This window comes from Oncorhynchus tshawytscha, linkage group LG02, assembly GCF_018296145.1.
Source record: "Oncorhynchus tshawytscha isolate Ot180627B linkage group LG02, Otsh_v2.0, whole genome shotgun sequence".
Taxonomy (NCBI): Eukaryota; Metazoa; Chordata; class Actinopteri; order Salmoniformes; family Salmonidae; genus Oncorhynchus; species Oncorhynchus tshawytscha.
Window position 1 is genome coordinate 52,692,441 of NC_056430.1, and position 14,729 is coordinate 52,707,169.

The window sequence follows — 14,729 nt, forward strand, 5'->3', positions numbered from 1 at the left end:
TTTTCATCATACCAGAGAATCCTGTTTCTCATGGTCTGGGAGTCTTTCGGTGCCTTTTGGCAAACTCCAAGCTGGCTGTCATGTGCCTTTTAGTGAGGTGTGGCATCATCTGGCCACTCTCCCATAACGGCCTGATTTGTTGAGTGCTATTGAGATAGTTGTCCTTCTGGAAGGTTCTCCCATCTCCACAAAGGAACTCTAGAGCTCTGTCAGAGTGACCTTCGGGTTCTTGGTCACATCTCTGACCAAGGCCCTTCTCCCCCGATTGCTCAGTTTGGCCAGGTGGCCAACTCTAAGAAGAATCAAAGTAGTTTATCAATACATTTCTGCCTTTATAATGTTGAATATTGTAAAATTATTTAACATTTACGATAGCAAATTTCAATTTACAAAAAAAAAAAGACGTTTTCGTCTTTTGAGCTTCTAGTCATGAAATCTGTGCAGCCTACTCAATCACTTTTTATAGCTACTGTTTACAGGCCTCCTGGGCCATATACAGCGTTCCTCATTGAGTTCCCTGAATTCCTATCGGACCTTGTAGTCATAGCAGATAATATTCTAATCTTTGGTGACTTTAATATTCACATGGAAATGTCCACAGACCCACTCCAAAAGGCTTTCGGAGCCATCATCGACTCAGTGGGTTTTGTCCAACATGTCTCTGGACCTACTCACTGTCACAGTCATACTCTGGACCTAGTTTTGTCCCATGGAATAAATGTTGTGGATCTTAATGTTTTTCCTCATAATCCTGGACTATCGGACGACCATTTTATTACGTTTGCAATTGCAACAAATAATCTGCTCAGACCCCAACCAAGGAACATCAAAAGTTGTGCTATAAATTCACAGACAACATAAAGATTCCTTGATGTCCTTCCAGACTCCCTCTGTCTACCCAAGGACGCCAGAGGACAAAAATTAGTTCACCACCTAACTGAGGACCTCAATTTAACCTTGCGCAGTACCCCTAAAAACGAAAAACATTTCTCATAAGAAACTAGCTCCCTGGTATACAGAAAATACCCGAGCTCTGAAGCAAGCTTCCAGAAAATTGGAACGGAAATGGTGCCACACCAAACTGGAAGTCTTCCGACTAGCTTGGAAAGACAGTACCGTGCAGTATCGAAGAGCCCTTACTGCTGCTCGATCATTCTATTTTTCCAACTTAATTGAGGAAAATAAGAACAATCCGAAATTCCTTTTCGATACTGTCGCAAAGCTAACTAAAAAGCAGCATTCCCCAAGAGAGGATGGCTTTCACTTCAGCAGTAATAAATTCATGAACTTCTTTGAGGAAAAGATCATGATTATTAGAAAGCAAATTACGGACTCCTCTTTAAATCTGCGTATTCCTTCAAAGCTCAGTTGTCCTAAGTCTGCACAACTCTGCCAGGACCTAGGATCAAGAGAGACACTCAAGTGTTTTAGTACTATATCTCTTGACACAATGATGAAAATAATCATGGCCTCTAAACCTTCAAGCTGCATACTGGACCCTATTCCAACTAAACTACTGAAAGAGCTGCTTCCTGTGCTTGGCCCTCCTATGTTGAACATAATAAATGGCTTTCTATCCACCGGATTTGTACCAAACTCACTAAAAGTGGCAGTAATAAAACCTCTCTTGAAAAAGCCGAACCTTGACCCAGAAAATATAAAAAACTATCGGCCTATATCGAATCTTCCATTCCTCTCAAAATTTTTAGAAAAGGCTGTTGCGCAGCAACTCACTGCCTTCCTGAAGACAAACAATGTATACGAAATGCTTCAGTCTGGTTTTAGACCCCATCATAGCACTGAGACTGCACTTGTGAAGGTGGTAAATTACCTTTTAATGGCATCAGACCGAGGCTCTGCATCTGTCCTCGTGCTGCTAGACCTTAGTGCTGCTTTTGATACCATCGATCACCACATTATTTTGGAGAGATTGGAAATTGGTCTACACGGACAAGTTCTGGCCTGGTTTAGATCTTATCTGTCGGAAAGATATCAGTTTGTCTCTGTGAATGGTTTGTCCTCTGACAATTCAACTGTAAATTTCGGCGTTCCTCAAGGTTCCGTTTTAGGCCCACTATTGTTTTCACTATATGTTTTACCTCTCGGGATGTCATTCGAAAACATAATGTTAACTTTCACTGCTATGCGGATGACACACAGCTGTACATTTCAATGAAACATGGTGAAGCCCCAAAATTGCCCTCACTAGAAGCATGTGTTTCAGACATAAGGAAGTGGATGGCTGCAAACGTTCTACTTTTAAACTCGGACAAAACAGAGATGCTTGTTCTAGGTCCCAAGAAACAAAGAGATCTTCTGTTGAATCTGACAATCAATCTTAATGGTTGTACAGTCGTCTCAAATAAAACTGTGAAGGACCTCGGCGTTACTCTGGACCCTGATCTCTCTTTTGAAGAACATATCAAGACTGTTTCAAGGACCGTTTTTTTCCATCTACGTAACATTGCAAAAATCAGAAACTTTCTGTCCAAAAATTATGCAGAAAAATTAATCCATGCTTTTGTCACTTCTAGGTTAGACTACTGCAATGCTCTACTTTCCAGCTACCCGGTTAAAGCACTAAATAAACTTCAGTTAGTGCTAAATACGGCTGCTAGAATCCTGACTAGAACCAAAAAATGTGATCATATTACTCCAGTGCTAGCCTCCCTACACTGGCTTCCTGTCAAGGCAAGGGCTGATTTCAAGGTTTTACTGCTAACCTACAAAGCATTACATGGGCTTGCTCCTACCTATCTCTCTGATTTGGTCCTGCCGTACATACCTACACGTACAAGACGCTGGCCTCCTAATTGTCCCTAGAATTTCTAAGCAAACAGCTGGAGGCAAGGCTTTCTCCTATAGAGCTAAATTTTTATGGAATGGTCTGCCTACCCATGTGAAAGACGCAAACTCGGTCTCAACCTTTAAGTCTTTACTGAAGACTCATCTCTTCAGTGGGTCATATGATTGAGTGTAGTCTGGCCCAGGAGTGTAAAGGTGAACGGAAAGGCTCTGGAGCAACGAACCGCCCTTGCTGTCTCTGCCTGGCCGGTTCCCCTCTTTCCACTGGGATTCTCTGCCTCTACCCTATTACAGGGGCTGAGTCACTGGCTTACTAGGGCTCTTTCATACCGTCCTAGGAGGGGTGCGTCACTTGAGTGGGTTGAGTCACTGATGCGATCTTCCTGTTTGGATTGGCGCCCCCCCCCCTTGGGTTGTGCCGTGGCGGAGATCTTTGTGGGCTATACTCGGCCTTGTCTCAGGATGGTAAGTTGGTGGTTGAAGATATCCCTCTTGTGGTGTGGGGGCTGTGCTTTGGCAAAGTGGGTGGGGTTTTGTCCTTCCTGTTTGGCCCTGTCTGGGGGTGTCATCGGATGGGGCCACAGTGTCTCCTGACCCCTCCTGTCTCAGCCTCCAGTATTTATGCTGCAGTAGTTTGTGTCGGGGGGCTAGGGTCAGTTTGTTATATCTGGAGTACTTCTCCTGTCCTATCCGGTGTCCTGTGTGAATTTAAGTATGCTCTCTCTAATTCTCTCTTTCTCTCTCTCGGAGGACCTGAGCCCTAGGACCATGCCTCAGGACTACCTGACATGATGACTCCTTACTGACCCCAGTCCACCTGGCCGTGCTGCTGCTCCAGTTTCAACTGTTCTGCCTGTGATTATTATTATTATTTGACCATGCTGGTCATTTATGAACATTTGAACATCTTGGCCATGTTCTGTTATAATCTCCACCTGGCACAGCCAGAAGAGGACTGGCCACCCCACATAGCCTGGTTCCTCTCTCGGTTTCTTCCTAGGTTTTGGCCTTTCTAGGGAGATTTTCCTAGCCACCGTGCTTCTACATCTGCATTGCTTGCTGTTTGGGGTTTTAGGCTGGGTTTCTGTACAGCACTTTGAGATATCAGCTGATGTACGAAGGGCTATATAAATACATTTGATTTGATTGAATTCCTCTCACCTGATATCAAATCATTCTCAATTTTAGCATTTTTTAAAAAGAAGATTGATATTATAAGTATATATTATAAGTATTAATATTGCTGAGCTAATCGTATTTTGAGAATTCTGTGAATACCTGAGAAGGATGATGATGCGTTGGTATTATGAGCCTGCATTATTGCATAGACATGGAATTCTAATTAATGGGACTTTGAAAGCAAAAGTCCCACTTTAAATATTGTAATAATGACTTATTATTATTATTTAGCACCGTATTTCTCTTACAATGTTTAAGCTAGAGACGCCATTCAAACTTCACAATGTGCAGACTGATCTGGATTAACTTGCTATTAGGCAACTTTTTGATAACATTTATACGTTTTAAACTTCGTGTTGACCTTAAAAAAATATAATCTGCTTTCACGGGATTTCTTCAACATTCTGAAAGTCCCATTATTAAAAACTCCCAGACTTTCAACATTCTATTAATTATTAAGAACTTTTTGACACAAATTAGCTACTTCGAGGACTGTCCCAACAAGTTAGACAAACACTGAGACGGTATGGAATCTTAGTCTACTTCTCTGATATTCAAATCTGAAATCAGCGCAGAAATACATTCTACTAAGATAATTTAAACAGTGTTAAGTTAACTCCCTCAGAACTTAATAATTAAAGCACTGGGGGAGTAGTTCGGGCACCAGTCTTTTTAGCTAACATTCCAGTCCTGTCATTTGCCAAAGAGACTCACTCCTCTTTTGGCAATCTCATATGTTCCTCATTGGTTGTTGCTTATTGGTTGTTGTAAATAATAATTTATTTTCCCATGACAACATGTTGAGCCTTGAAAATAGAATTAGAATTATAACAAAGTCAAAAACAAACATTTAGCTATTAGTTAGGCAAGTTGTTGTATTTTGAGGCTTAAAATCAAAGCAAAGACTTTTTGTGATTGGAATTGCAGTATGTATTTAGTTTAAGAATTTAGACATGAGCTAGCAACTTTTGACAGACTGGTTATTGTCTGAACAACAGGCTGAAGGCTGAAGAAAGGCCAGTCTTTTCGGGCATATTACAGGAGTGGCAAGGAGTGGAATTTGAGCTAAAAAGACTGGTATGGAGGCCACTGAGGGAGCACATTCTAAGAATGAGACAATTAGTAAACAATGAAACTTTTGACACATCAGCTACTTTCACCACTTTCTCAATAACTTAGACACAAATTAGATAGTATGAAATCTTAGTCTACTTCTCTGCTATTCAAATCTGAAATCAGAACAGGAATAATGTTATGGCTGTAAAATGGCACAGTGATGCCATCTGTTGGTAAATGTTAATTACTGCAACTCCAGTGTTTCTAACGGTGTACTTGAGATACCCGGATCTATTCCAATGTACTGAACAAGACTGGTTACTCGCATCAATACCTCTGTCTCGTCATTTAACATTCAAACATGGTGTAAGATCGGATAACTAACCATGCTTTCCGTAAATTAAAGTCACCTGTTCTGGTTTACCAAAAAAATGCTTATTTGAGTAAAACTTTGCCGGAATTGACCTTAGCTAGAGTGCGTTTGCTCGCTAGCTTCAGTTTTGTTAGCACCGGTTAGACATGGTAGCGAACATTTCCCCCTCCCGCCGTAAGGAAGCTCAGCGGATATTGGAGTGCGAACTGGGATACGTTTTGAGGTGAATGGGAGGACTATACACTAGCCACGGGACATCTGGAAAAGGACGATGAGGTAGTGGCTGCCACTTTGACGACTATAATGGGAACTGAATGCCAACACGTATACAAACACAACCTGAACCTAACAGCAAGGTAACGCAACAGCTATTATTGATGCTCTTGAACAATACTTTAAGCCAGCAAAACGTTATCTACGAGCATTATGTTTTCGGTTGTTGCAAACAGGAGGCAGCTACATGTGACTATGGTGCTTTAAGAGATGAACTGATCAGAGATAAGATAGTGCTTGGCATAACTGATGAGGGCACGCGCAGACGTTTGCTGAGAGAACGTGACCTGACGCTGGTCTTGGCAGTGGAGACATGCCTTGCAGCAGAGCCTACTGATATACGGATAAGTTCCATGGAGCTAGAAAGGCAACTTATGGACAATGTCAATGCTACATTCAGGCAGCTAGTAAAGAAATTCTCCTTTGCCACAGCTAATTCTATAGCCAACTCTGCAGTAGACAACCCCAATACTTGTCGATAATGTGGCATTTCTCATGGGTGGGGAAAAGAACTCTGCCCAGCCTATGGAAAAATATGCACATCCTGTGGTACAGCTAATCACTTCGCAAGGGTCTGGCATGAAAAGCAAGAGAAAGGAGGGTAAAGTGCACTCCATTGAAACAAACACAGATGAAGGGAACAACAGCACAGATTATGTATATGCTAGCGAGTGCATATGGGCAGTGAGGGCAAAAGGAAAAAGGTGGTTTGTCACTCTGCTACTTAATAATAAACCACAGCGATGCCAAGTAGATTCAGGAGCCACATGTAACGTTATGAGCCTTAAAGACAAAAGGAGGCTCACGCCCAGAGACAAACTCACACAGAGTAGCACCAAGCTGAAACTGTATTCAGGCCAGTTCATGACCTCTTTAGGCTTGTTTGTGACAGTGTGTTTTACGTGGCCAGAAACACACCCTTGAGTTTGAAATAGTTGAGGGTAGTCAACAGCCAGTACTGTCAGGTTCTAAATGTGAGTGCCTTGGGCTTATTAACTTCATCCCAGCTGATCTTAATATTATAGACAAAGTCCAGGCTGGGCCCCTGAGCAAGGAGACACTCCTAAGCAAGTACCATGATGTCTTCAACGCACCGGTCGAGTCAGTTCGAAGTCCACTTTGAGTTGGACGCAGCAATCCAGCCTGTCCAGTGTGCACCCCACAATGTACCAGTGGCCATGAAAGCAGCTATGAAGGCTCAACTTGACAAATATGAAGCAGATGGCCACATCATATCTGTCACAGAGCCTACAGACTGGATAAGGAATATGGTTATCGTCAAGAAACCAGACAAGCCACGGATATGCGCTGATCTAAATACCTCAACTGGGCTCTGCGACGTTCACATTACATTATACCCATGTTGGAGGATGTTCTTTACAAGCTCCCGAAGGCCAGAATCTTCATGCTCGTGGACGCCAGAGATGCCTTCCTGCTGTGCAAGCTCGACGAGCCCAGCAGCTACATTACCACCTTTTGTACACCCTGGGGCAGGAAGAGGTGGTTAACACTCCCGTTTGGTGTCTCCGTGGCTCCAGAGGTGTATCAGCGGAAACGGCACGAGTTGTTGATGGGACTTAGTGGCGTGGAACTCATAGCAGATGACATCCTCGTAGTAGGCTGTGGGGACAGTGATGAGGCAGAATGTGACCATGACGTCAAGCTGCTGGCCCTGATGGTCAGATGCAGACAGGTCAAGATAAGGCTAAGCTTCAGTTTAAAGTGCCAGAGGTCCGCTTTCTTGCACACATCTTGTCTTCCACCGGATTGAAGGTGGATCCTGAAAAAGTGAAGGCTATCTTGGAAATGCCCCCATCTGACGTGAAGGCAGTGCAGTGCTTCGTCGAATTCGTCACCTACCTGGCCGAGTGTTCCCTACCTTTGACTGTAGACTGTCAGGACTACAAATGAGAAAAAGGACCTCACTCACATGGCTCTCTCAGATATCTCAATTCTTATTAACCAATATTAGTCCTTCTCACAGGCTATAAGTGAAGACAGACACAACTGTGCAAGTCCTTATCGAATTGCGAGACACATATTGAAGATGTTGGAAAAACTGTCCACGTTTTTTTTGTCAGCCATCAAGATGAGTAGGCCTAATGAACAGCAAAAACACTAGCCTATGTCAATCTACTATCCCCCATAGTACAACACTTGACCTATTATATTGGTCAACTTGTCCTTCTGTGTGAGAAATAAATATTCCAAACATGGTATAGGACAGTTGTGGGATGCAATTGATCCCAAATTAATACAACTACTAGCATCAACAAAAACGTTTACAAGCAATGAGGCTGATGCAACAGATCAGAACGTTTAGCTTAAAATGTCGATAAACTATTAGGCTATTTCTTCACATTATATGCGCAGCAATGCACACACGGCAGTTGGCTCTAAGTGCTAATGTTCCAAAATGCAATCAATTAGCGGGAAAACACTGTTCTAAAAAGTTACCACTTTTTATGATTATGCTTGTGATTCTTTAATATAAAGGTGCATTTCTATGGTGAAAAGGATCTTCACCAAACTTGAAACGCACTGCCTATGTATGCCAGTTAGGCTTTACACCGGTTGTAAAGCAGATTAATGTACTTAATTTTATGAAGTTATTTAGACACTTTAGTTTTGATACAAACCTTATCAAAAATATATAGGCATATGGGCTAAGCTACATGACGTGTGCAACTATGATTAAATAGTCGCCAAAGTCATGTTTCTTGCCTCGCTGCACACAAACTGGGCATCATTCACAAGTGATAGTCTGAGGGGTGAAAATATTAGCCTATCTTGTCTTTACATATACTTGAAATTTGTTTTGATTTATGTATAATGGACCATTCTCATGCACCTGTCTCGATATTGGGGCAGGGGAAAAAAATACATGTCATCAATTCACTAAAATTACTCCTGTTGTAAAAAGAAGCAATTTGCTTCATATTAGGAAAGTTGAGGAATAAACAAAGTAGGCATAGCCTATAGAAAGCTGATGGGACCTGCTTATTTTTAATAGGGGCCATCAAAACTCTGTATCCTCACAGAATTGCATAGCCTATAGAAATATTCCAGAACATGAGCTCATGGGCTCTCAAGAAGTGTTTGATTAGATTTTCAATTACCTTTGCGTTATGTCAGAGTGATTAGAGGGACAATAGAGTGCTGAGTACCAGGCAGTTAGCAAGTTTGGTAGGCTACTATTGACAATCAGCAGCATCAGAGCTTGGAGAAGCCTAGTTACCGTGACTAAACGGTCACATGGAATTTGACTGCGGCCATGACTTGTGACTGCCGGGGTGGCGGTAATACTGTCGAAGTAACAGCCCTAGGTGAGAGTGATATGTGGAACCATTTTCACCAAATGGTTCTTTGCATATCAGGAAGTTCTTTACTGGTGTGATGTTTGTGAAGAACCATCCTGTCCTTTACCTCTCTACCATGTTGTCCTTTATGCCATGAAATGCTACTACATTGTTAAAAAGTTTCTGTAATTTTACGTTGCAGTGAAAGAATGGTAAACAACAACAAATTACTGCATGTTGTGCATTTGTGCCAACAATCAGTGGAAACATTGTACCAGTTTAAGTGGCTGATTGTTATGTTGTCAAAGTTGAGCACCTCTTTTAACACTGTCACTTTTGTCATTTTTGTAAGAATATGTGACAAAGAGCTGCACTGTTAAGAGGTTACTGTGCATTTCACACTAACTTAATGGCAGTTAGTTACCTATTTTGTGTTACCTAACTGGCAACTAGCTATCAGTAAAATATTGTAAAATTCACAGTAGCTTAATAACCGTTAACTGATAGTAACTTACTTGGAACTATCTGCCAGTAACTTACTGTACTTTAACTAAACATTTTTGATTACAAGATTAGTTGAAAACTACTAAGCATTAGTTGTGGTGAGCATACTTAGGACTCAGCCTCACCTGTCTCACCTCTAGGGTGGCAGCAAATGTACCTTCCTGACCCACCATCAGGTCAGTGCGTGTGACAGAGATCAGCCACAGTAAGTTATTGTAAACAGTAAATTATTGAGAAAAAAAGCATGAACTTCTTGGTGACCAACTTCTATTTGCTGGAATATGCACAGTAACCTTTTGAGTGCAGCTCTTGATTGTCACAAGCTCTTACAAAGATTGTAGAACTGGAGTGAACAAATGAGGTACTCAACCTTCATCAACATAATGATTAAAACACTTAAACTGGTACAACACTTCCACTAACGGTTGGCACAAATACAACTTATTTTAGACCATGCCCGCCAGCACATTGCCCCACCTACATTTCAAATTGCAGTAATGATTTTACTTTGTAATTAAAATATTGTGTAGAACATTTTTCCATTTGCCAAAATGTACCAGTACCATGTGAGTACCTAACAGTGTGTCATAAGTGCATTCTAAGTATAACTGTAGAACCTGTCATTGGTTCTACCAAGAGCCAGAGGGTTCTTCATGAGAAGGTTCTAAATGGTACTCAAAAGGATTCCCCTACAGGGACAAATCAAAGGGTTCTACGTGGTACTCAAAAGGGTTACGTGCTACTCTACGTGGTACTCAAAAACCCACCTAGGGTTTCTTGTGAGAGGGTTCTAAAATAATTTAAGGGTTCTACATGGCACCCAAAAGGGTTCCTCCATAGTGACAAATGACAGAATGTCTATTAGTTTTAATCTCTGTCATACCCACAGACCCAGGGGCATAGCAGGATATTCAGGTCGCTGGCAACTGAAAGCTTGTGAGTTCAAATCCAAAATATGGTTCACTCACAAGTAATCAGAATACAGCAGAATAATGTCCCTTACAACAATAATACCTTAAACCAGCTAAAAAAACGGACCTTTTATATATTTGCCATATTTTCACAGAAACCAGTGTGTAATGACTTCTCTTATGGTTCCTAAAATCACATCCTTCTCTTAACAAAAACACTCATCATTTTTCATATTTCATGCACAACGCGTAGGATGAACACTTCATACATTTTTAATTACATCACAAATTGACATTAGTGTTCTATACATCACCTCTGACGATTCCCCATGTTCTATGTTAGAAATATTGTTCCAGTATTCGCTTTAGAACATGTTAGAGGTTCAGCGGGGAAAGGTCTGTTGAAACAAAATACATTCTTCTGGTGAACATTGGAGAGGGAGAGCTGAATGTTCTGTCCTTGATTTAAAACAGGGTGTGAGTTGTTAACCCCCACCAGTTCCCTCCCCCACTCTGCGGGTGAGAGGGGGTCTGGTTGAAGTCATTCATTGCAAACATGATCTGACCTATTTGGATCCTCACAGGATAGTCATGACAGTGATAAGGGTACAGCTGTAAGGCACCAGCTTTGGACAGTCTACAGAGCTCTTCTCTGTTCTCGTGGGGAAGTTTACAACTTGATTTGTTTCCTGATCGGGCGGCCTCGTACAGTGTTGCACGTAGCCTCGACGCCCCCCACTTGGCCTTGACGAGGCTCGATCTGTGTCACAAATAGAGCTTAATTCTATTTTAGCCTTAGGTAACGCAGACGCTCGTTGGCGCGCGCGAGCAGTGGGTACAATAATTAAATATAGACTTCTAAATTTATTTTGCAACGCTCGTGCACGCGACACGAGCTGTGTAGTCAGGGTATTACTGACCAGAATATTACGTATTTTTCTGGCCACCATGTGAAAGGTTGGTAATAATTGTGACCTATGTGCTATATTATATACTGGTAATAGTTAAGACCTAATCATAACCTGGTAATGAACACCTGACTACAGCTTATTACCTACTGTACTTCAGAGGATAAAGTTGGATATTGAAAATATTGTTAATTACATTTCTATTTGTTTCCATAGGTACCAATTACATTTTAAATCTGCATACAGTAATTGTATCATAATTCAATTGAGCACAAACGAGTGGTACAAAAGGTATATTTGCTCCTCTGTCCCTTCATATTGAAGTGGGACACACATTTATTTGTCTTCAATCTGAAACATTTTAAGAAAGAAGATTTCAAAATTAGACAGTAGCTGGACAATGACAATTTTTTACTTCTCTTTAAATGGTGAAGTTTTGTTTATAAAACTGAGGCCATTGTCCCAGATAGAGGTTCCCCAATTGAGGACAGCTTGACAGTCTTTAAAAAAAGAAAGGTAAATGCAAAATGTAAGAATGTACTCTAAAAAGAAAAGGTTCCTGGAGGCACATTTAGGGGTTCCTCAGATTGCAACATCTGCAGAACCCCTAAAGGTGCTTCCAGGAACCTTTTCAAAAGGTTCCACAAATAACATTTTAGGGTGTTAAGGTTCCTTTTATGTCCAATGTATTTGTTATAGTGTGGACACTAAATTATTACATTGAATATGTGATTGTACTTACCTGCAGTATAGTATGATTACTATTCATGTGTTTATGGTTATTTTTGGCATTGGCCTTGACCGTGACTTTTCTGCTTTGAGTGATGTCATCACCCAGAGTTGTGCCTTTTCAATGCATCTCTACCACAGGATGAGTAGGCTGTATAGCTTTACCGTATTTGTACCATTTGTACACCTTTTATTTATTAGATGTAAAGGAAAGTAATATTGAATTGCATATGGGCATTCCTTGTCCAAGTTACTACAGTATTCTATTATTAATAACAATAATAATAACATTGAGTGTCAAACTTGTAAAGTCACATTAATTTTTATTAACTTTGAAAGTCGCAGGTATCACAGAAATCTCTGGTCTCCCTTATCCCTCTCTACAGCAAAAAGTTTGCCATTCGTACAACATTTGTTGGTAATTTACCTCTCTCATCAATTCCCAGAACACATTTCAAAATTAACAGCACAGTGCTTTTCACTGATGCTGCATACTCAATATTAAAAAGGAAATGGACCCCCATTGCCACTCCCAATCCCATGGAGATGTACTCCAGCTCTTCAGTGAGTAGCTCTTCTACATCCAGGAAGAGTTGGATGTGGCTCTCATCTGCAAAAGAATTCCCCCCTATTCGTATGGTAGGTGATGGGAACTTTACACACTGTAAGACGTAAAAAAAAAAAAAAGAATAATACTTGAGTCATATTTCAAACAGTAAAGTAACAACTGAGTACAGTACAACTTATACAGTACTACTAATTTTGCATTTATTTATTTGTCTGCTGGGAAATACATACCATGTCTGTGACGTACAGTCCCTTGGATATTCTTTGAAGGGGTAAGGGAAGAGTAAAATGGCTGCAGTGATCTTCAGACCTTAAATTGGAGGGTGTGTAATAAAAAGGCTGGATTAGAATCAATAGAATTAGAACAGCTCCATTCTGTTTTGGGTACATGTTACATGCAGTAACACTGATAAAAAATAAAAAAACCTTTGAGCTTCCTCCGTGTGTGAAAGAAATCTCCATGGCCATACCCTTCCTCTCCGTTTCTGCAATGATTTTGCTGGCAACTGTGCCAAATTCGGACAGAACGTTTCTGTCCACATCCATACCGAATTTGCTTCTCATCTCAGAGAAATTCTGAAAGTCAATTTCTTTATAATGCATCAACTACATATCTTAAATTCATTAGTTTTTTTTTTTAACCATTTCTTTCTATCAGACTTTTCATCCACTTCGAATAAAATGTTATTGGTTACATACACATGATTAGCAGATGTTAATGCGAGTGTAGCGAAATGCTTGTGCTTCTAGTTCTGACTATGCAGTAATATCTAACAAGTAATCTAACAAATTCACATCTACCTTATACACACAAATGTAAAGGGATGAATAAGAATATGTACATATAATTATATGGATGAGCGATGGCCATGCGGCTTAGGCAAGATGCAGTAGATGTATAGAATACAGTATATACATATGCAATGAGCAAGGTAGGATATGTAAACATTATTAAAGTGGCATTATTTAAAGTGACTAGTGATACCTTTTTATTAAGTCCATTTATTTAAGTCGCCAGAGATTTGAGTCTGTATGTTGGCAGCAGCCTCTATCTTAGTGATGGCTGTTTTAACAGTCTGATGGCCTTGAGATAGAAGCTGTAGTGTCGTCTACTAACTCCCTGTTCACCCATGACTGCGTGGCCATGCACACCTCAAACTCAATCATCAAGTTTGTAGACGACACTACAGTGGTAGGCCTGATTACCAACAATGACGAGATGGCCTACAGGGAGGAACAACAGTGCCTTCAACCTCAGGAGGCTGAAGAAATTTGGCTTGTCACCTAAAACACTCACAAACTTTTACAGACACACAATTGTCAGGCTGTATCACAGCCTGGTACGGCAACTGCACGGCCCTCAACCGCAAGGCTCTCCAGAGTGTGGTGCGGTCTGCACAACGCATCGCTGGGGGAAACTACCTGCCTCCAGGAAATCTACAACACCCGATGTCACAGGAAGACCAAAAAGATCATCAAGGACAACAACCACCCGAGCAACTGCCTGTTCACCCCGCGATCATCCAGAAGGCGAGTTCAGTACAGGTGCAACAAAGCTGGGATCGAGAGACTGAAAAACAGTTTCTATCTCAAGGCCAACACACAGTAGGAAAATGGAGAACACTTTTTTTTTCAAGTTTTTCTTTTAATATGGCTGGATATTCTGGAAGTCTAAACACAGACGGCCAGACTCTTTGGCTGATTGATTTGTCCTGTTGCTGGCCAGTTGACACGACAGATGCTGGGTCATTTTGCTGGGCTGTTTGCTGCAGCTGGGAATTAATAAATTAACCCACCGTTCCTAGGCCGTCTTAACTGCCTCGTTCAGGAGCAGAATGACAGCTTTTCACATTGTCAGCTCGGGGGATCCAATCTTGCAACCTTACAGTTAACTAGTCCAACGCAATAACGACCTGCCTCTCTCTCGTTACACTCCACAAGGAGACGGCCTGTTACGCGAATGCAGTAAGCCAAGGTAAGTTGCTAGCTAGCATTAAACTTATCTTATAAAAAACAATCAATCATAATCACTAGTTAACTACACATAGTTGATGATATTACTATGTATTATCTAGCGTGTCCTGCGTTGCACATAATCTGACTGAGCATACAAGTATCTAAGTAT

General features: G+C 41.1%; 1 protein-coding gene across 2 annotated transcripts in view; it reads right to left on the bottom strand.

Annotated features, from left to right (window-relative positions):
- Positions 1-12,314: 12,314 nt before the first annotated feature.
- LOC112267165 (beta-1,3-galactosyl-O-glycosyl-glycoprotein beta-1,6-N-acetylglucosaminyltransferase 7) overlaps positions 12,315-14,729 on the bottom strand; it is a 40,963-nt gene continuing 38,548 nt past the window's right edge. Inside the window, exons 4-5 of one of the 2 annotated variants that reach the window (XM_024445366.2) lie at positions 12,836-12,914; positions 12,315-12,699 (exon numbers count right to left, since the gene is read on the bottom strand). In XM_024445366.2, coding sequence (XP_024301134.1) covers positions 12,693-12,699; positions 12,836-12,914 — 86 coding nt within the window. In that variant the 3' untranslated portion in view covers positions 12,315-12,692. The other variant, XM_024445357.2, reaches the window with a different exon arrangement.